The sequence below is a fragment of the Penicillium cinerascens genome, assembly GCF_028974065.1.
Source record: "Penicillium cinerascens strain IBT 15544 chromosome Unknown contig_5_segment0_segment0, whole genome shotgun sequence".
Classification (NCBI taxonomy): domain Eukaryota; kingdom Fungi; phylum Ascomycota; class Eurotiomycetes; order Eurotiales; family Aspergillaceae; genus Penicillium; species Penicillium cinerascens.
Window position 1 is genome coordinate 2,148,721 of NW_026695294.1, and position 21,058 is coordinate 2,169,778.

At 51.5% G+C, this 21,058-nt stretch overlaps 10 protein-coding genes across 10 annotated transcripts; 4 read left to right on the plus strand and 6 right to left on the minus strand.

Moving 5' to 3' along the window:
• Nucleotides 1-2,493: 2,493 nt before the first annotated feature.
• On the plus strand, nt 2,494-3,277 carry N7498_005267 (uncharacterized protein; the record flags this gene model as incomplete). The annotated part of the gene is made up of 2 exons (XM_058452329.1): nt 2,494-3,204; nt 3,263-3,277. 2 exons carry the CDS (start codon nt 2,494-2,496, stop codon nt 3,275-3,277), a joined length of 726 nt encoding a protein of 241 aa, XP_058308867.1.
• Nucleotides 3,278-3,664: 387 nt separating this feature from the next.
• N7498_005268 (uncharacterized protein) lies at nt 3,665-4,810 on the minus strand (the record flags this gene model as incomplete). The annotated part of the gene is made up of 4 exons (XM_058452330.1): nt 3,665-4,076; nt 4,154-4,228; nt 4,289-4,522; nt 4,599-4,810. The coding sequence occupies 4 exons, from the start codon at nt 4,808-4,810 to the stop codon at nt 3,665-3,667; spliced, it is 933 nt and encodes a 310-aa protein (XP_058308868.1).
• Nucleotides 4,811-5,309: 499 nt separating this feature from the next.
• Nucleotides 5,310-5,579, minus strand: N7498_005269 (short-chain dehydrogenase; the record flags this gene model as incomplete). The annotated part of the gene is made up of 1 exon (XM_058452331.1): nt 5,310-5,579. The coding sequence occupies one exon, from the start codon at nt 5,577-5,579 to the stop codon at nt 5,310-5,312; it is 270 nt and encodes an 89-aa protein (XP_058308869.1).
• Nucleotides 5,580-5,687: 108 nt separating this feature from the next.
• Nucleotides 5,688-6,524, plus strand: tpcG (oxidoreductase tpcG; the record flags this gene model as incomplete). Its single annotated transcript, XM_058452332.1, has 1 exon — nt 5,688-6,524. The coding sequence occupies one exon, from the start codon at nt 5,688-5,690 to the stop codon at nt 6,522-6,524; it is 837 nt and encodes a 278-aa protein (XP_058308870.1).
• A 33-nt stretch (nt 6,525-6,557) lies between these two features.
• N7498_005271 (uncharacterized protein) lies at nt 6,558-7,983 on the minus strand (the record flags this gene model as incomplete). Its single annotated transcript, XM_058452333.1, has 2 exons — nt 6,558-7,745; nt 7,798-7,983. The coding sequence occupies 2 exons, from the start codon at nt 7,981-7,983 to the stop codon at nt 6,558-6,560; spliced, it is 1,374 nt and encodes a 457-aa protein (XP_058308871.1).
• A 583-nt stretch (nt 7,984-8,566) lies between these two features.
• On the minus strand, nt 8,567-12,856 carry pmcA (putative P-type calcium ATPase; the record flags this gene model as incomplete). The annotated part of the gene is made up of 1 exon (XM_058452334.1): nt 8,567-12,856. The coding sequence occupies one exon, from the start codon at nt 12,854-12,856 to the stop codon at nt 8,567-8,569; it is 4,290 nt and encodes a 1,429-aa protein (XP_058308872.1).
• A 1,211-nt stretch (nt 12,857-14,067) lies between these two features.
• Nucleotides 14,068-15,459, plus strand: N7498_005273 (putative urea hydro-lyase/cyanamide hydratase; the record flags this gene model as incomplete). The annotated part of the gene is made up of 3 exons (XM_058452335.1): nt 14,068-14,075; nt 14,650-15,170; nt 15,224-15,459. 3 exons carry the CDS (start codon nt 14,068-14,070, stop codon nt 15,457-15,459), a joined length of 765 nt encoding a protein of 254 aa, XP_058308873.1.
• A 233-nt stretch (nt 15,460-15,692) lies between these two features.
• N7498_005274 (nucleoporin Nup84/Nup107 family protein) lies at nt 15,693-19,100 on the minus strand (the record flags this gene model as incomplete). The annotated part of the gene is made up of 6 exons (XM_058452336.1): nt 15,693-16,042; nt 16,100-16,224; nt 16,278-16,614; nt 16,668-18,692; nt 18,743-18,986; nt 19,047-19,100. 6 exons carry the CDS (start codon nt 19,098-19,100, stop codon nt 15,693-15,695), a joined length of 3,135 nt encoding a protein of 1,044 aa, XP_058308874.1.
• A 414-nt stretch (nt 19,101-19,514) lies between these two features.
• On the minus strand, nt 19,515-19,925 carry N7498_005275 (uncharacterized protein; the record flags this gene model as incomplete). The annotated part of the gene is made up of 4 exons (XM_058452337.1): nt 19,515-19,699; nt 19,750-19,762; nt 19,817-19,867; nt 19,923-19,925. 4 exons carry the CDS (start codon nt 19,923-19,925, stop codon nt 19,515-19,517), a joined length of 252 nt encoding a protein of 83 aa, XP_058308875.1.
• A 364-nt stretch (nt 19,926-20,289) lies between these two features.
• On the plus strand, nt 20,290-20,612 carry N7498_005276 (SUMO family protein SMT3; the record flags this gene model as incomplete). The annotated part of the gene is made up of 2 exons (XM_058452338.1): nt 20,290-20,502; nt 20,556-20,612. 2 exons carry the CDS (start codon nt 20,290-20,292, stop codon nt 20,610-20,612), a joined length of 270 nt encoding a protein of 89 aa, XP_058308876.1.
• Between the last annotated feature and the right edge of the window lie 446 nt (nt 20,613-21,058).

Genomic DNA, 21,058 nt, shown 5'->3' on the forward strand with positions numbered 1-21,058 from the left:
GTGACTGTAACACGGGGAGGAGCGGCATGATAGATATAGGACAAGAAAAGGGCACATTTGTACCAATTACGCCTTCGCGGACCTGACATCACCCTGTCGCGGGAAAAAGGTGCGTAACACCCGCAGCTCCCAAGACAGGCATTCCTATGAATCAAGGATGAAGACCAGGTGGTCCGACCTGCGGGCCAATGACCACCCCGCGAACAATGCCCAGCGTGGAAACAAAACTGAGGAGGCCGCATGTTCGTGGGTCTGTGGGGAGATCTCAGCATCTCTCGGTGGGGAAAAATGGACTGCTCAAGGCATCACCAGGTTCTCCTTTGCGATGATGGCATTGAGCGAGGGATAAACCCTCCTGACGGCGCCCGTGATGAATCGCCCGCCTTTCTCACGATCGTACTCCTTTTCTCATGATCAACGACGTCTTGCCGGATGGGGTAAGTCGCATACCCTAAACCTCCGACAATGCGCTGGTTGGAATGTTAGCCAAGCAAGGAGAAAGGGTCTCCTGGATCTCCTATACGGGGCTTGGGTTCAAATATAGACTCTGTAACGGGCTGATCTGCTGGGTAATCTTTCCAGCCAACAGGCCCCGCGAGAAATGTGAGTTTCTGTTTTGGGGCTCTCGTCCTTGATGATTGGACTCGGTGGGAAGGAAACTTGGGAAGAAAGGGGTAAGTTTGGAGCACGGGGATTTCTCACCACTTTGATTCATGTCTTCATAGTTTGGCTTGCGGCGCGAAGAAGGTTCTGCGACCTCGGTTCCCGTCGCATCCGGGATCTGGGGTATTAGTCGTTCATAGGTTTCGATGTAAGATTTAAGTTTCTTTGCTTACAGTTTACAGTTTAGCATAGAACGAGATTAATATTACGGTGAACATTTGTAATCACTGAATCCTATATCCTTCGCGATCTGTATCTATATAGTACGAAATCCCGAATAATGCCAATCACGTACTTGGAAACAACATGCCTCAAATCCACTTAGCCTGAAACCCCAAAACCAAGCTTTTTTTGCTTCTCTCCACGCGCCACAAGTTTGATTACGACGCGCATCCTCAAGTGGACCAAAACCCTCAACCTCCAGGGCTCTCCTGCGTGCTTGGCGACACGCGGCCGTCTACTCGGCACCCATCGAGATGCCAAGTCGACCTCCCGGGTGATCGTCTGTCAATCCTTATATCCGACCTTTCTGACCTCATGCTTTGAACCTTGAAATCTGAATTTGCCGAGCTAGCACAGTCCCGAGTATGCTTATCTGTTATGCATATCCTTTCGGCCCCACTTGGAAGCATCGGGGAAATGAAGATACTATTGACAAATCTGATGACGATGACAATATCTGGCCTGCTTTGACGGATAGTTTGATGATCAGCAGCGATGTCTCATCCACTGCCTTTTTTTTTTCGGTTGAGGATCGAGGGATAGTGGATAACTCTTCAGCTTCGTTGGCATATGCTTATCTGTTATGCTGGCTCCCTTGATTGGCCCACTTGACCCTCGACAGGTGAAACAATAGGGCAACTTCTCCGAATTCTAGCACTAGTAATTTACTACCTTTTAGACACAATCGGGTTCACAGGTCCCGTTAGATCAGTAGTCTATACGGAAGGGATATGAAGGGAAAGGCAGGTCGGGTACCCAACCCACCTGGGTAGTTTGAAGAAGGTGTAATTTCCTGATAACTTGAGATAAAGTGATTTGTGACTATGTAGAAGCGAGTACAACAAGGTACCAAGACTTTGTTACTAGCATGAGGCTCTTTATTGGGCCGTGATGACCGCCAAATTTTGTTAAATAACAATAAACAACCCGACCTGCAACGAACCTTGCTGTTCATAAAAGGAATTCTTAGATTGTCTGTTTCTAGTCTGACATGTAGACTGGATGTTATGCGCGGGTAGTTTGAAATATATCTGATTCAACCGCCCAATTCTGCACGGAAATATGCTCACCATAGGGACACCTGTGCCATTCAATTAGGGCTCAGTTTTATCAGCGGAAATTAAGTATATGAGCAAACCTCGCCCATCGAACCTGGATTATATCGTCTTATAGTGATACAGGTTATAAATTTAAGGAAACACAGTTTATTGCGGAAGCCTGAATATATTCGCATGGGGGACATGGGGCCCTTTCTTTGAGGTTTGATGTCGCAAACGTCAACGCAGGAAGTCCCACTCCTTTTCAACCCACTAACCTCCGTACCTTCGACTTCCCAGGCATCTTTCAGGCATGTCACAATTTATACCCTCCCGTGCCATCCTCGATTGCTGTTCATCCACGACCCAGCGAATAAAGGCCCCCATGATGCCCCCAATGAAACCACGGCCCTGGGAAAACGCGATTGGCAATCCCCCTACAAATGAGGACGATGAGAATGACTTTACCACTCTTTTTCGCCGCCATTAGAAGCTCCAACTCCAGCTCTCTCTCTTCTTTCGCCATCTCATCTACTACCTTCTGCCTTCCGCGCACTCCACGACAGTCGCCATGGCCCACCAAGACCCCCACTGGGATTCACTTAAGGTCACAAGCACCAGAGACAAGGAAAAGACCATCTTTCTTCTTCTCAAGGCGTTGGATGAGGCCGGCCTGCTCACTCAGCCAATCCGTTCTCTTGAAGCCAGAAAGTGCCTGGTACACGAAATCAACCGAAGCATCACCCGCATGCCCAAGAGTATCAGACAGACCTTCATGAAGGATGGCAATGCCTGCATCTCCTCACTGACACAGCTGGCAACTTACAGCAAGCACAGTCATACCCACAAGCTGAAATACTATGAAAAGACAGCGTCTCATATGCTCCGCGACGAGTATTTTTACATCGTCGACCTCGACGGCAAGTTAAAGGGACCGTTCCTTCTTTCCAATCTCCTCCAAGACCATCGCGGATTTTACAGCGATGGCACCATTGAAGAGCGTCTTCTCAACTACAACAGGTTTCTGGAGTATCTGTACCAGAACCGCTTTGATCCCGACAATCACGAAATCAGGTTGTTGTATGCGGAGACCAGCAGCGACGGCGTCTTCGAGGGCATCGAGACCAACAAAGTCTACAACTGCGCTTCCTGGATCTCGGCCATGATTGAAGAACAAAATGTTCTGCAGGATATCCCCGAGCCGTTTGAATTTCATATCGTCGATCCGGAGGCTCGTGAGTGTGCCTATGAGTGCGACTGGGCTAGACATGCCGACTCCATGGTGAGTTTTTTAGTCCAGTTTTAATAGGAAGCTGCCGTGATCTCTAACAGTTCTACAGAATCTTAACAACTGATACTCTGGCATGGCATGTCTGAGACAGCTTCTTTCCTCTTGAAGATTCGAATCTCGGCAGACGTCGACATTCGCAATTTATGTGCATGGCGGAAAGGGTAAAGGGATAAAGGCCAGAGAAAAGCATTGAATGCAAGAGGCTGCGCAGATAGAAGTACAATAGCATACGACTCATGAGTTTAAGGAGTGATGAGGGAATTCATGGAAATACACATACATAGGGTAATGCCTGGCAATTTTTGGCTTTCCCTTTTCGCTTGAGTGCTCACCCCTCGCTGCATTTGCTCACTGAGTAAAATTGCGCAAGCCCCTGCGGAGGATACTGTAAAAGAAGCAAATTTGAGACTCTGTGGCTTTGAAACCAATCTTATTCAAACCATCTTGGATATTAATAGAAAGTTTCCTCAACCGCCTCCAGGAACGCCGGCGAAGCCTCACGGTACGCAACCAATTTACCATCCACAATCAGTTCCTCCAAGCTCTTCTTGCTGTAGTCCTGTATCTCCCAAATGTCCGATCCAATCAGTCTTGGTACACTTCCTGATCCCCAGAGCTTGCGACAATACCATGCCATCGCAAGAGGCCGGCCTCGGTCCAAACGCAGTTGCATCTGGCGATCCGCTTCCTCCAAACTGTGTCGGAATATGGTTGGGGGAGCATTGTGTCTCTTCTCCAAGGCTTTTGCAACGTCCGCTCCGGTAGCCTGGATCTCTGATAGACCGATGACCCTGTTCTGAAGTTGGGAGATCGGTGTTGTCGCGAAAATCGCTGCGTATGAAGCCGCGACGTACTCTCTCGTGCTGTAAACCACCAACGTTAGTAAAAGCTCCCGCTGGAAAAATTGGACACACTGGAACAGCTATGTAGAAATACTTACCACATGTTCACGACTTGGTGCTCACTATCCCCGGTGAAGACTATTCGATTCCCGAGTACATCAACTCCGATCATACTAACATTCAAATATGTTAGTTTCAACATGGCATGTGGTTTGGAGAGAGGCAAGAATTACCCAGTACTCATGAGAGATTCGGCAAAATAGCCGGGGAGAACAATAGTGGTCGGAATACCAGCCTTCTTGGCTGCTTCCTCAACCTCCGATTTCAGTTGATTCGCAGGGACTCGCAGTCCCTGTTCATCCCAACGGAGAGCGAGGTCCGAGGGAACAAATAGCTGCACATTGGTTTGGGGGATAGCTTTCACGAGTCCATGTTGCCGTGTGATACCTTCAACGCCAACCAGGGAGCTTTTAGAACGTCAGCGATTAGATCTCGCCCTGACTAGGCCCAAGAGAAGGAAGTGAGAAGGAAGGAGGGGCTTACATGACAATATCAACATCTTGCAATGCAGATTCAACCGCTTGTTGATTCTCCACGTCGACCTCTACCGAAACGACACCTTCAGGAAGGTCACTCACGTCGGAGCCAGCGCGATAGAGAACCTTGATGGGGGCACCAGACTGCACCAGAGCTGCAAAAATAGCAGAGCTGACCCAACCCCGATGTCCATAGACAGCGATCCGATTGTAAGTCATAGTCCGTTCTTTGGTTGTTTCAACCTTGGAATGTCAAGTCAACAATAACGTTCGATGGAATACAAATGAATACTACATCCAGCGAGATTCCACATTTCTCTTATAGCTGACACCAGAAGAGATAACATGCGCCTTGATGTTTGTTTAATTTGCAAAAGCCACCACCCCTGTCTCTCGAACATTTGAGCGAGTTCAATGGCCAACCATAAGGACCGATACGGATTTTAGGCGTTGCCAAATGGCGTGTTTGATTCATTTGGGCTGTTTGGCATCTGTTTGCTATGTTTGCCAAAGCCAGCCCCGACGGTTCTCCGCTCGGCGGATATGGCCGTTTCCAGATATCCCCGGTTCACACATGCTATGTAATGTTTACCGCATCGTATTGTATATTGCTTCGATTTTCGCGTCTCCGACGGAAGTTAGCCATCGCCTCTTATGATAAGCATTCCTTGTCTCCCTGGGTAGGTTTCAAGATCAGGTTTTGATATACAGTCAACTTCTAGTTATAGTACATATTTGCTGTGGATCGGTCATTCAAAGTAGCAAATGTATTCTCCGTTTTCCATTCAGGTAGATTGGTCATAATACGCCGATCAGATGCGACGACCGCAATTCGAGGCACGATGGAAAATTCCTCAGCGGCTTGGCGCAGCGTTGGAAGCATCAGTAATGCCAGAAGGAATGTATCGACAACATTGACCGCGATGGCACTTTCGTTTCCCTCTACCAGATAGAACTCCTGCGTGACCTTGCCGGCGTTCAATAACATAACGTTGACCCATGGCAGGCTGTTGATCTTTGTGACAAGGCTCCCACCGACGCGACACTTTCCATCCACCTCTTCCACCTTCCAACCTCAAGAAACGTACCTTCCACAATGAAAACCTACGCCATCCTAGGCGGCACAGGTTCAACCGGATCAAGCATAATCTGTCAACTCCTCGAGGACGAAGAAATCCATCTAAACATCTACGCGCGGTCCGCGCAAAGACTCGCCGAAAAAGTCCCACATCTCTCATCGAACCCACGCGCCAAGTCATACATCGGCACACTTGATAATGTCGAGCTACTCGCCAACTGCCTGGAAGGAGTCGACGCAGCTTTCTTCACAGTAGCGACCAACTTCAACGAACCGCACTGCTCGATAGCGCAACAAACGGCGCATTCAGCCGTATCCGCGCTGGAAATTGTTCGATCACGAGTTACCAAGCGAAATGGAAAAACCAAGAGGAGCTGGGTATGTCCGCCTCTCGTGTTTCTTTCCTCGGCGGGAATCAATTTGAAATTGATCGAGCAGCAGTCGTGGCTGTTTGGATTTGCGGTTTCTAGAGGCTGTTACTGGATTTATCGTGACTTGGCTCTCGCGGAGAAGTATCTGCGTTCTCACGAGTGGCTTTCGGTGGTGTTTGTTCAGCCTAATGCACTGGTGCATGATCGTCCTTTTGGTGTCAGGTTGGATGAAGGGGAGGCGAGTTCAAGGTGTTCCTATGCTGATCTTGCGACCGCCATGGTTTTGGCCGCCGAGGGACAAACGGCTTCGGAGGATTTGAAAGGGGATAACAATAAATGGATTGGGAAGCGTGTCGGTGTGACTAGTCTTGGTGGTGAAGAGGTGAAGGCTGCGACGGAGAATCTTCAGTATATCATTCCTGGGTTTGTGGGATACTGGTCTCCGACTCTATGGGATATGTGCAAGAGCATAGGGTTGTGGTGAATGCCCTCTAGGGATTGTATCTAGCTTGATCATTTACTGGAATCTCGTTGCAAGCAACGGATCAGTAAACTCGCTTCGTCCTCGAATCCAGACATCCACAATCGTCGAGGCTGATGGATCCTCATCCGAGTCCACGACAAAGTACCAGCCATAGTATGCCCCCGTCACACACGCATGGTTAGGGAAGACCTTGACAACCTGTCCAATCTCCAGCGGAATCTTCTCCTTCTTACCATCCTCCCACGCAACAATCGCATGCTCTTGACTGATCCGCTCCACGACCAACCTAGACGCAACATCCTTCTGTCTCCACGAAGAGAGAACACCCCATCCCGAATAACTCGGACAAGGCTCCCTTCCAAGCGCCAACGTCCCGGCCGCAAGAAGCGCCTCCGACTTCTCCCGCTCTCCATCGTTATAAACACTGCACACCTCCGCAACAACCGACATCGCGATCTCATCCTCTAGCTCCCCAGCGCCATCCCTCGCATTCGTAGAAACCTGCTGCATATCCAGCACCGGATAATTGCCCGCATGCAGCTCAATCTTAACCTTCGCGTCCGTACTCTCAGGACAAGGATCCTTCAGTAGCGCCATCAATTCCTCCGCCTCGGGAGAAGACGTTCCATGAACCAGGTTATTCGAACAAGACACCTGCGGCGTCGCCCCGACACTAATAACCAGCTCCCGTTTCGGAAGCAGAGGTAACCATTTATTCAACGCAACCTTGCATCCGTGAATCTCACCAATTAAATGACCCATTGCCTGCTCAGCCGTCGTGGCGCTGTAGCTGAGACTACTATGGGAATACAATCCCAGCAAGCGTGCATATCCCGCTTTCTCAGCTTCTGCTAGTTTCTCCAGCAGTCCGTTCTTATTCAACGATACGGGTGGGAGACCGGCGCGGTGGTAGCCCGTGTCAACCTTGACAAAGACACAAGCCGGGAATCCCGCAATCTCAGCAAATTTAGTCAGGAAGGGGATTTGATCTGGGTGGTCGATCATGACCGAGATGCTGTCTTCGCCTAGCTCTGCTGCGAGTTGGGCAAGGCGGGATACCTTGGATGGGACGAGTGGGATGCCGTACAGGATGTTGATGCGTTGTTCTCGTTTTAGGGCTTTTAGTAGCCGTGTGAGGCTTTCGATTTCCAGGAGTGTGGAGGCGATGAAGTTTGCCTCGGGGTTGTTGGTGTCGACTTGCATTGCGGCGACTTCGAGGGTCTGGATGGATTGGGTTGGTTGATTGTGGATGTATGGAGTGTTGTATGCTTACCTTGTGTGTCTTGACGTGGGCTCTGAACCCGACGTTGAGGGTCTTGATGGTGTGCTTCATCCGCTCGCAATGTCGTCGGATGATTGCCCGGTCCAGCACTGCGGCGGGTTTGGGTACATCGGCGATGTCTTTGCGGACCCAGAACTGGGCCAAGTCTGCCTTGGATGGAAGACTCACGGCTGCCATAGTGAAAGCATGTACAGTTGCTGGAATGTGACGGTGGACCTGACAGGTAGACAATTTATATGCCCCGCGACTCGTTCACACGTACTCGATCAGGCATGTGGGGCGCTTTGAGGCTGATCTTTCTACCGCCAGAACTACCTTCCCAAAGTTCCTAGATACATAGTACTGGCTGATCCCATGGGATTGTTGATTGATGAGGACAAAGTATTTCAATTGGTATCGAAAATGCTGTAGTAAAAGAAAAAAAAAAGAAAAGGCCGGCTACCATTCGTGCACTGAACGCCGAGAACAAACAAAACCACCCAGACACGAGAATGCCTAAACGAATGCAGAATCTATGGAATTTTCAAAAGCACCGCGCCCAATCCCTTTCCAAGAAAAGCAACGGGCCAATATTTCGCAACAGTAAAAGACAAAAGGGATTAAATTGAAACCCAACAGTGGGTGGAAACAAAAAAAGACTTGGTAGGCCGAGGGGAATATCAAAAGGAATGAAACGCCGTTTCCAAATATGCTTTTTTCGGTTTGTGTAGACGCAAAAGGCGTTTAGTGCGTCGACTGGAGCGCTGCAGGTCCGTTGGATTTAGACCTGGGAGTGGCTCGACCGGGATCGTTGAGACATCGACCGACGGCCACGGCTGGACGGCGCCCGCTCCGAGGTTGTCGGAGGCGCGTGTTCAAAGAAAGGAGTCAGGTCTGGGTTCTGACTTGGGGGATTCTTGGAATCATGGGAGTACTCGTTGACCACACGGTCATCGGCCGCAGTATCAGGGTGGATTTCAATGCCCTGCTGCCGGTCCAAACCGCCGAAGGGCCCGCCGTTTGCGGGGAAGCTCATAGAGTCGGCCGCGTCATGGCCCCGTTCAATGGGAGACCATCCGGCAATACTGCCAGCCACGATACCAGCCATTGCGGCGGCAGGTCCGAACGTTGAGTTGGAACGGGATCGTGTGTTGCGGCGAGAGCGAGACTCGGGGGTTAGCGGCTGGGGCGTGGGGCTGCTGCTACCATTGCCATTCTCCTCGTTTGGTGTAGGCGGAACGGAGGACTCACGCGAGCGGGAGCCGCTGCGAGACCGGGGCAGGAATTCCTGTGGGCGCTGCAGTTTGTGGCGAATGTTTCTCAATCGTCCACCTCGGACGGCCTTGATGAATTGCAGTTGGTCGCGGATGTCCTCCAGAGCGGGGTGCCACTCAAAGCGGCGCTCCTCGTCAGAGACAACAAGCTCGGGGGAATCTTTCTTGTGGCGATGCCAGAAGTGAGGAACGAGGTTCCTGATAAATTCGTCGGGGGTGAGGCGGATAATCACGGCGATCGGGACAGAAAGAGCACCCAAAACGAGACTAACAGCCCACTGAGAGCCCTCGTCAAGACGCTTCACAGAGAAGGCTTGGCCACCAACAAAGATGATCAAAATTTGACCTCCAATGATGATGATTTGGATACCGATGAACCATTTGTTGCGCCAAATTCCCTCCATAATGTTGAGCTTGTTGTCGATACGGCGAGAATTGTACTGGTTGAAGATCTGCATGAAAACGAAGGTGTTGAAAACTACCGTTTTCATGTGTTCCTCGCTCCAAGACTGGAAGATGGATTGACCGGCAAAGTTGAGAACAAACGTGACGACGAGCTGATAGATCGCCTGTCCGATGATCATCTTCCACATTGTGAGCGTAATGAGCGGCGCAGCCTTGGATTCGGGCCTGCGATCAAGAACGTAGGGCGATGGAGGATCGGTTGCGAGTGCAAGAGCGGCGAAGGTATCCATGATCAGGTTCACCCACAGCAGCTGGACTGCACTAAGCACTGAATTCTCGGAGCTGCTAGCAACCGCGGAGACAAATGTAAGGACGACAGCAGTGATGTTGACGGTGATTTGGAACTGGAGGAACTTTTTCACCGCATCACTGACAGTCCGACCCCATGCCATGGCTTTTACAATGGATGCGAAATTATCGTCCATCAAGATAATGTCCGATGCCTCCTTGGCCACTTCAGTACCGGTCACACCCATCGCAAAGCCGACATCAGCGTTCTTGAGAGCCTGGGCATCGTTGGTTCCATCACCAGTAACAGCGACGGTCTCGCCGAGCTTCTTGAGCTGGTTGACAAGGATCTTCTTGTCCTCGGGACTCGACCGGGCGATGACCTGGAGCCTTGGGATAATCTGGTTCATTTGACGCGTGCTCAACTTGCGGAATTTGGGGCCTTCGATGGCAATACCGCCGGGGGTGTAAATGCCACACTCCTTAGCGATAGACTTGGCTGTCATGATATTATCACCCGTAACCATACGGACAAAAACGCCAGCGCGCTGGCACGTATAAACTGCATCTGCAACACCTTGCCGAACAGGATCCTGAATACCAAAAATACCTAGAAGCGCCATGTCCTTGAAAATTGGCTCAAAGACAGCCATGTCGCGGTCGGTCTCGGAGGTTGGTGCACCGCGAGGCGGCCACTGATCAAAGTCACGGTACACGAGGGCAATGCAACGCAGCGAGCGCGACGCATAGGTGGTGATGGTGTCATCCAGCGTAGATCGGTTGTCATCGGTCATTGTTACCTCCGAGAGGGCGTCGGTGGGATCATTAACGATGCGTGTCGACTTGGCCATCAGAATTTCCGCGGCACCCTTGACCAGCATCCGATATTTGCCATTCTCCATTTGCACAACAACAGCCATACATTTGCGGTCCGAGTCGAAGGGGTACAACTGTGCAAGCTTCGCGCTTGCCCTCTCCTCACCAAGAGGTCCCATGCCGAGGTGTTCGCGTGCGAAAGATAGGAGAGCTGTCTCTGTCTTGGATCCAATGAAAGTTTTCACTCCTTCCTGCTCACCCTCGAATGCAGTTGAGTTCAGAACAATAGACTTGAGCAGGATATCCTTGACAGATGGGGAGAGAGTAGACACGAATTCTGAAACGGAGACGTCTCCTGAGTTCGCACCAGGCGATTTGTCACCAAAGCGAGAAGCGGTTCCAAGCGTAGCGGCGACGGCACTCATTTTGTTCTCCGTGAGAGTTCCCGTTTTATCGGAGCAGATGGTTGTAGCATTACCCATGGTTTCACAGGCCTTCAGGAAACGAACCAAGTTATTGTCTTTGATCATCCTCGTGGTTGCAAACGCGAGGGCGAGTGTAACCGCTAGTGGTAACCCTTCGGGAACCGCGACGACGACGATAGTAACAGCGACGATGAAGATCTGCAAGAAAGCCTGTCCCTTGGCGTCGGCACCACCCTCGATGTTCTTGAGCCGAACTAGGAACTTGATGAAGAGCACCACAAACAATAGTAATCCCGAAGCAAGGCCAAGCTTGGCGATATACTCGGCCAGCTTGTTCAGCTTAGTTTGCAGAGGGGTGGTTTCGCCCTCCTCTTGGAGAGACATCATGGTCCGACCGTGGGTAGAGTGCACACCGGTGGCAGTGACCAAGAACGTTCCGATACCCTCAGACACCTTGGCACCGGATAGGATGAAGGGGTCCATCTTCTTTAGGTCTTCCTGTTGCTCGATCGTCCGGTATACGTCATCGCCTGGGGTTTTTCGAAGGATGTCCGATTCGCCAGTCGCCGAGGATTCGTCGCACTTGACATCGTGACCCTCGATCAAGATTCCGTCAACAGGGATCATGTCACCAGGCTCCAAATGCATCACATCGCCGACAACTAAATCATGAATCGAAATTTCCACTGTCTTGCCAGATCGCACGACCTTGACAAGTCTGTTCTCCTTCTTCTTATTAAGCTTTGCAAACTGTCTTTCCTTTTGCCAATCATTCGCCGCACCAACAACAACGACGATGATAATGGCAACGAGAATCGCAAGACCCTCCACCCATTCCACACCAGGTTCATTTGGATTTGCGGGATGTAAAGACTGTGGGATACCGACGGCGAGTGAGACGACGGCGGCAATCGTAAGCAGGATGAGCACCTTGTCGTTATATGCAATCCAAGCCAGCTCCCAGATCGTCTTGAGTTTCCGCTCGGGCAGCTTGTTAGTCCCGTATACGCGTCTTCGATCAACAAAGTCTTCTCCGGCAGCCGTTGAAGTTTCGCTGCGCGTTGGCCGCTCGGGCGGCGGGGACGTTGGGGAGCCTGTCTTGGGTAAAGAATCTGAGCCAACCACCTCCTGGAAGCTGACTGTTCCATCCAGTGTAGTTTCGTCTACGCTCAGACCACTTTGCGCGTCGGTACGTAGTCCCTTTTCTAGACCTCGTAGTCCACCCAGGGCACGGAATGCCGCAAAACTCTTCGGGTTGAGAAGCTTGTTCAGCTGTCCTGGGGAGAAAGCGAATTTGCTGTTTTCCACTTCGAACTCAGCCTCCCGACCGGGGTCGGGGCTGAGAGGATCCTCGTCATCGAGGTTGTGATTATTGGATAGGTCGGAATGGGATTCGTGAGATGCAGTGGGCACGAAGGTATCTCCGCCGTAGGAACTCGACGTCTGGCTGGTATCCTCGGACTCCAACGAATTAACGCGTGAACGAGTGCCGGGCACAGAGAGGAAGTTGGAGTGTGCCTCGGGAGTCTTGGTCTTGGGAGACGAGATGTTATGGGGCGAGGTAGGGCGGTCTTCACGGTCTCGAGCTTCGAATGAGGAATTGGAACCGAACGAGGCGGGCGACCGGACTTCTGTCGGGGAGAGATTGCTTCCATTGCTGTGTTGTCCACCGGTCTCGGTCGTCTCGAGGTTCCTCGTGTTGATCTGCAGCGACGGCTGACCGGAAAGGACCTGAACGGGCTGGATGGTATCGTCGGGGGCGTTTACCGCCGACGTGTCGATAGTAATGGTCGGTGCTCGTTCCCTGCGCAGCGGCGTCGAAGGCTGCTGGGCCGAGTCGTCCTCTCGTCGCGACTCGGACATGGTGAAGGGTGAAACGGGACGGAGCGCCGTTCACGCGAGCGGCACATCCAGGGTCGTCAATAGTCTTCGCATTGAGGGAAAGCCAGAAATCCGAACCCGCTGTTGTCCAGGTCGACCCGAATAGCCGTGGAGTACGCGAGCGTGAGATGTGGAAGGGCAAAAGCATTCAAGGGGAAGGGAAGGAGTTCCGAATGTAGTCCAAACGCATCCTGGCATCTGCGGCAGTCAAATGGTAGACGGCAACGCGACCCCCTTTGCAGTGCAGATCCACTAAAGTCTCGACTTCGTCAACCGATTCATCGATTGTCCTTTTTGTTTTGTTGCTAGTACCCGCTCCGGTGGATCCCCTCTAGCACAGCCCGGTGGGGAGAGAGACGTTTTTCGGTGTCGCTTCGCCTGTGCGGAGTTGGGAATGTGAATCACGCCAATCGCGCAACGGGGCGTCTTGGATTTTGCACTGCCTCAACATGCCAAGACCATTCCGGAGTCCGGGCCTCAAGTTGGAGGCGATGAACGCGGGCGAATCGGATGGGCAAATAGGGGCGACGGAACCGGTGGAACTGGGAGTGACGTTCTTCAACTGGTCTACGCCAAGTCGATGGGTAGTTCAATCAGGAGTTGATCGTTGATGCCCGGTTAACTTCTCTTTCCCAAGGTCCTGGCCCAACGAGAGATTCTTTATTGGCCCGCCATTCGATGTACAGTACTGTAGTATCCAAATCCCGGCTGCAGCCACTAGTTATGACTATAGCTTGAATGGTCCTTCGGCCCGTCAACCTCATTCCTTCCAACTCGATGAATCATCCGCGGAGAAGATCCCGCGTAAAGTCCGTAGATAGCGACGACGTACCTTATGCATTTCCTGACCACCATCGCAACCCAAGCCGCTCCTCAGGAGCAACCAGGGATTCAACCCATTCGGATCTGATTGGGTCTGCTATTACCACTAGATTTTGCCAACGCTAGGTATCTTACATGAGCTAGTTTATTGTACCTTGAAATAGTAACCAAGCAGAATTGTGGGTTACTTATTGACCCCATCTATAGGATCGATCTTGGCAAAGATCGTATCTACAACTCCATGGGACCCTGCAAGTTGTTGTTATTTTTTTCAGCACATACGACTGACTACCCAAGGTAGGTTCCAGCGTACAACCTTGCACTGGTCATGGCAATATGTCTATCGCTTAAACTTTCTATACCCAAGCAGAATGGTCGGGTACAGCGTTGATAATACTCCCGGTCCGCTCATGCCACCCGGTAAAGGTATTACCTAGTTATGGAGTTAGAGGCCTTAATAGCCAGGTATACAGTACCTCGTCTAGTCTCTTTCCGGTGCCCAGGTGGGCTAAATCTAGTATTCGTTACTCTTCCGATATCTCAAGTTTATCTTATATCACTTGGAGGGTTCACCCTCGGTATGCTCCAATAACATGTCTAGCCTACATTGTACAGCCACTGAACACCCCGTTTTAACCAATCACTGCTGTCAACCCCCGCAAAGCTATATCCGCGGAGTTCCACGGTGGCACCAGCAAAAGTTTCAAACGACTGTGTAGCACCATAGGAATATACCTGCATAACGTCGAGCTGCATTCCTATCCGGGTAATGTAAGGCGCCCGGTACCAAGCCTCGGGGGGCTCTGGGAAGTATATAGATCCATTACTCACGGTTATTTCACTCACACTCTACAACCATCATCGTAAAACACCACTCTCTTCCACCTCCCGCCTTCCATCCAAACATTCAAAAACAAGAACGTGTAACTCAATCACCACCTACGGCTTCACAGCCGTGCCCGCATCTGCCTCCGCCCTGCTCACCTCACTCAACACCAGTATATTCAAGCAACACACCCCCCAATCCCAACCAGCGCACTTGCCCAGCGCATAAACGCATATGCCCGTGCCCACCTCCCAGAACCAACCTACAAACACTCACTGCGCGTATGCCACTACGGACTTGCCATCAAACGCTATCGTTTCCCTCATGCGGACTGGGATTTCTCCAACGAGACCTACTCCCTGGCATATGTGCTGCATGATATCGGAACTACGGATGAGAACCTGCATAAGACGCACATGAGCTTTGAGTTCTATGGTGGGTTCTTGGCGTTGGAGGTGCTGCAGGATGGGGATGGTGGGACGCCGCGGGAGCAAGGGGAGAGTGTCGCAGAGGCGATTATTCGGCATCAAGATCTTTGCGACACGGAGGAAGATTACCGCGTTGGGGCAATTGCTGCTGCTGGCGACGATCTTTGGTATGTGTTTTTATCATGTCTAGTTTTCCTTTCCCCGGTTCCTGGATATCTTGGTATCCTTTGTCATGGGGAGTACAAGTTTGACCGACTGTTTAACCTTGTGGAGATAACTGTTATAATTCTTGGCGTATAGATAATACCGGCACCTATGCCGATCTGGTCCATTCTGACAGCATCAAGGTTGTATCGGCGCACTTCCCACGTCATCACTGGAGCCAGTGCTTCGCCTCTACGATCCACCGTGAAAATGGCCTGAAGCCCTGGGCACATACTACGGCCCTGGGCGAGGAAGCTTTTCCGGCCAAGGTGCTTGGGAACAAGCTCATGGAACCGTTTGAATGAGCGGTGTCTACTTACCTGGAGGTTTTGCATGGGACCTGCTATGTCGAATGATGAGTATCAAAAAGAAAATTCATACGTGATGCGAGGAACGAGCTTGTTGAGAATTGAAAAATGCCCATTGGTGGGATCCATTGTATTTGTAGGGATCTCTCTTTCCATGCTAATCCCATGTAATCTTGCCCCTTCCCTGGTTCCCGTATGCTAATGTACAACGATACACATTACACTCCGATTCACTCGCCCCGTTGAAGAATACTCGACTCATCATCTTCGGGGACCTTAACCCTCCAGATGCCCAGAGTCTGACCGTTTTCGAAGACGCGGTCGCTTCCCTCATCGGTGAGAACCATTGCCTTACTGGCCAGGGCCAATGCATCCATAAGCTCGGCCATGCGCTTCGCCTCTGTGAAGCTGCGGGTCAGGTGTGGGACGTTCGCGACCCAGATCGACACCGTCATGCACTGTGTGAGCAGGGTTGGCTTGTCGAGAGAGTGGCTTGCGTAGTACAAGGCGTTGTGGTAATCGAGGATCAACTCAGGCAGGTAGGTTTTGCGAATGTACGCGTAGTCTTCTTCTTCATCGGCTGTGTAACAATGATTAGCATTAAAAGAACAAAGGATGTGCGAATACAGGTGCTTACCATTGATGGATGTGCTTAGCCACTCGTCAACGACGAGTCCCACGTTCATCTCGACTTCCTGGAGAAGCTCCTCCAATTCCTGAAGATAGTTGTTCACAGTGCCAGAATCACGGCGCCGCTTGGTTCTGAAAGAAGGGTTAGCGTGCACATTTTCCTGAGACGGGGAAGTATTACTCACTTGGAGATCTGGTCATACACAATTGCAAACTGCTCCAGGGCATCGAAGCCGAGAGCCAGAGTCTCTAGATTGTACATCCGAATACACTGCTGATACGCAAGCGAGTGGTCACCGGGCTCGACAGGTGCCGACCCATTGCCATTGCCAGAGAGGCTTCGGCGATGGAAATGGCCACTGTTCCTCTTGGACTTAGATGGGCTAGACGGCGCAGAGTCTTCGGCCACCACATGGTCGAACACGGGGAATTGGAAGATGTCGAACCCAAATGATTCCTGGGAAACCTCTGCCAAACGCATACGGTGACTCAACTCTCGAGCAGCCGCAAGTTTACCAGCAACTGCACCAAGTTAGTATACTTCTTACATTCGGAAGGGAAAGGATCAAACATACCAAAGAACTTGCGGTACAGCCAAGCACCAAGCTTGCAAATCTTGGGCCACTGGCCGCCCACATAGCGAAGCCACTCGAGACTGCGAATCATCTTTTCGTCTTCATCCGCAATGAAGGTGCCAATCAGGTCCTTCTTGGGCGGCGTCAACACACGCACTCCATTCTCTCGTTTGACCACTCGCGGGTATCCGGCAACTTTCCCTGAGGAGTCGATCGAGGAAACACCAGTGCTTAGCCACGACCATTGGGCATCAAGAACGGCATTAATATCGACGCCGTGCTTCTGCATGAGGCGAATCTGCTGCTTCTTTTCTCGAGGCTCGGTGATCTCGATCAAGATCCTTGAGATAACACTATGAGACATCTCCTGAGGCAGAACAGATGCATACAGCGGGATCAGGTCGTACAGGCCTTTGCTTTCCAGATTGGCAATGTACCCGGCCACAAGTACCGACGTCGTCTCAAGGAACTGAGTATCAGTGCGGACGTAGCCAATTGAGTTGACAATGAGATAGATGTGCGTTGCAATTTTCAAGGATTCCTCATCATCCGCAGCAATGAGATATGCCTCATCCACTTGCGAACGCACCATAGGTGGAATGATGGAAGCCTTCTCAGGGTGTCTGGCACTGACTTGCGAGATAGCCTGGGCAATAAGCGAGAAGAAAGAATCGTAGCCCTTGCTTAGGATCGCAGCTTGAATGTTACGGAACGGATTCCGTGCCTCACCGCCCACTTGCTCGTTGCCTCGTAGATACTGGAAGAACTTTTGAAGATCTGCATGGCCAGCAGGCTCAGGCTGAAACACAACTGGGGTGGTAGGCGAATGGCTCAGCTTGCGCTGGAACTGCTTGCAGAATCCCTGGTAGCGCGAGAGCACAACACGGTTGAAGTAAACATAAAGGAAGTCATCCCAGCTGCGGCAGACCTTCGCCGCGGGTTCGCTCTCACCGCAGAGAAGGGCGTAAACTGCCCGTTGGAAATCGTCAGTATTCGGGTTGCGCGTCAGGGCAGCGCAAGCACCGCGCCACGAGTCATGGGATCGGCTGTTCATCAAGCGTGTCATGCCGTCATCAACGGGAGTCCGGGTGTGGGTGTTCTTCGTATCCACACTAGACCCGCAAAGACTCACGGCGCGCCAGCTCTCAAGACGATTCGAGGCCCATTCACGAATGGTGGTCCAGTTCTCGCCTTGTCGGAGCATCTTCCAGCAGGCCATCCAAGTGGCACGCTCGTAGAACTCGTCCTGCCTCTGCAGGCCTTGCTTTTGTCGGGTAAGCGCATCAGGGTCCAATTGTGTAATGAGAGGTCGCTGCTCGTCGTTGCTCAGGAGAGAGCGAGTGATACCGGGGTCATTTGGCTCCAGAGGTTGCGGCCAGGCACGCAGGCGCTTGTGGCCCTTGATCGCTTCCTTGGTGAATAGCCACCCGTGGGCCCACAGTCCCTGGCCTCTTTCAGCCTGCGCCTCCATGTCCAAGATTAGACCGTCGAGATCCTGATCGCCGGTCTTCGATGTCTCCTCCAGCCATTTCATTGCGATGACGCACTCGAGCGCATAGTGATCTGCAGACAAGAATTCCTCCCAGACTTCGCGATCGGTCGAGTATCGGTGAAGATTCTGGAAGGCGGATTGGCGTCCTTCCTTGAAGCTGGCCCGACTGGCCGGGTCGTCGATGCTGATGAGATTGAGGAGCAGGCGCCAGGTGTCGACCTCGAGCTGCAAGCGCTGCAGTTCCTCGTCTGCCTTGGCATCCTGCACTCCACTTGATCGGAAACCCATCTTCGCGCGTCGGAGAGTCTGCTCTTTGTTGATGTCCTGTATCGCATTTTGCGCCAGATCCCGGTAGCTCTCAACTAGTTTGTAGGCGGCCTGGATGCTGTGGAACTCGTCGGTAGCATTCTTGCGTTTGAACTGCTCAAGCTTGTCGGCAAAGGCCTCGATCTGGCGCGTGACACGGTCGGCCGTTCGGCGAAGGGGCTGTAGCACTTCCTGCGCGCCCGACGCTGTAAATAGCTTAGGGGAATCTGTGGATGATGAGCCATGCAATTGATCAAACAGTATGACAAAAACAAACCTTGAGCTCTGCTGGAGAAATTGACGACGGATTTCAGACTGCGCTCCGATGCAGGGAAGGCGGGTCCTGTCTCCGAGACGACGTCGCCGTTGACGTCGTCCATGGTCTCATCCATCTCGTGCTCTTCTTCGTCGTAATCACCCTCTTCTTCATCGTCGAAGACCTCTTCCTCTTCATCCATGAGATCCTCGTCCTCGCCTTCGTCCTCGTCAATGTTGATAATCTCGGGTTGCTTGGGCGGAGCCTGAAAGGTAAGAAACCATTAGGAGCTACACAAGCTGCACAAAGAGACAAGGTCGCGTACCTGAGAGCGGCGGGTCGTGCCCGTAGACGCAGCAGACCTAGTCAGGGGAGCCATCATGAATGATGACAAACCAGGCCAGCAACGTCGAAGATGTATCTGTATTTCGATGTTGTTGATGGAGGAGGAGGAATTCGGGAAATCGTGTTTGTCTCTTTTGGTTTTGGGCGCGTTGGGACCATTGCCCAAAGCGGTTTAGCGCCGTCGGCACGGGAATTTTCGTTATTTAATGCTTTTCGCTCAAAATCTCTTTCCTCTTTTTTCTTTTCTTCTTCAATGTCTATAGGCTTCCATTAGAGTCTCGGATTGGAGGTAATCAATCTTCATTCAGGTCCTTGAGGCCTCTTAGCGTGCTCACGGTTGTCTTATAATAATCTAGCAGTCCTTCAACAAGCCTAGCTTCCTCCAGATGGAAGCTGAGACTGCAAAAGGGCTGTTACATGCCAATTGCTATGCTATGCGCTATGCCGCTCAACCTTGCTTCTCCGCTGCCTCTGCCCGCTGCTTCATCTTCAATCGCAGCAGGCTCGCTTTGGGGCAGCTGACGACAGAAGCATTCTCTCCTCGCTCCTCGTAGAAGGCCTTACAGCACTCGTAGAGGGCGTCAATCTGGGCCTGGCAATTCTCCTCCTTGTAACCGTTCTTGGTCAAGCAGTCTGCACCTGGTTAGTCCCGGTCTCTGGAATGTGAAGTCACAGGAGAGTACCTTGAATGGCGCACTAGGACAGTCAGCTTCCGGGGTAAGGAGAGAGGGACCGGGGTGTGAGGCGTACAGCACGCGGGTGACATGGTGTCTCGTGAGACAGATCTTGCTTGAGGTTTCCCTGTAGGAGAGTCAGTCGTAGTTCTAGACTCTTGACGAGCTTTGGTTTCACCTACCATGATGAAATGTGAAAGTAAACAAGGAAAGACGGAAGCTCAATGGAAGCTCATAGTCGCCGCCTCTTCCCGGACTGAATGACGCAAAATAGATTCTCCGCCTTTGTGGGGCGAGTCGCCATTCTGCCGCTTGATATCTCTCTCTTTCACTCTTTTCACTTTGGTTTCCCCCTCCATCACCTCTATCCTGTGAGTTTAACCCCTGTCGCATTCCCACCAGCATCGCGTCAGCTAATATTCATACTTGAAGACATTCAGATCTTTTTAGATCGCTCATCGCATCCTCTTCCAAGTAAGCGCCCCGCGTTACCTCCCGCACGATCGCCTTCTGACCCCGACTTCAGACAATCTCTCATCCATCTTCGCAATGTCGGCCGAGAAGGAAGGCAGCGCTCCCGCCGTGGAGCACCTCAACATCAAAGTTACCGACAACAACAATGAAGTCTTCTTCAAGATTAAGCGCTCCACGCAGCTGAAGAAGCTCATGGATGCCTTCTGCGAACGCCAAGGAAAGCAGATGGCCACCGTGCGTTTCCTGTTCGATGGAACCCGTGTGCGCCCCGAAGATACTCCTGACACGGTACGTCCCTATATCTGAAAGAACGAGGAGATCCACCGCTGACAAATAAACAGCTCGATATGGCAGATGGCGACACTCTCGAGGTTCACCAAGAACAGATTGGAGGTTAGACCAGCTTGCGATCCTGAGATCCCACTTCTCGCTAGCTCTCACCGCGCAATTTCGGGGTGCGCGATTTGCATACGAATGGCGATAGGATTGGCGGAAGGAAAACCAGCGACGGGGTCGGCTTCATCGACGGGAGTTACATGCTGTTCTTAACGAGTCAACGAATTTACTGAAACCGCCCGGATTGCGGCGTTCTCAATAATACGGGTCCCAAGGTCTATCGGCTATTAAAAGTCTCGCAAACCCGAAAGGCAATAATCGCTGTAACTCACAGTGACAGACACTGTCATTGATCATATTATACCTTCTGTAGTAATCAAAAAAGAAAGCCCCCGGTCCAATAGAACCACTGGGGATTAACCACCGCTCAGTAAACTCAAAAACAAAATCACACATCCAACCGGAACACAACCAACTGAAGCGCCATGTAATACAACACACACATATA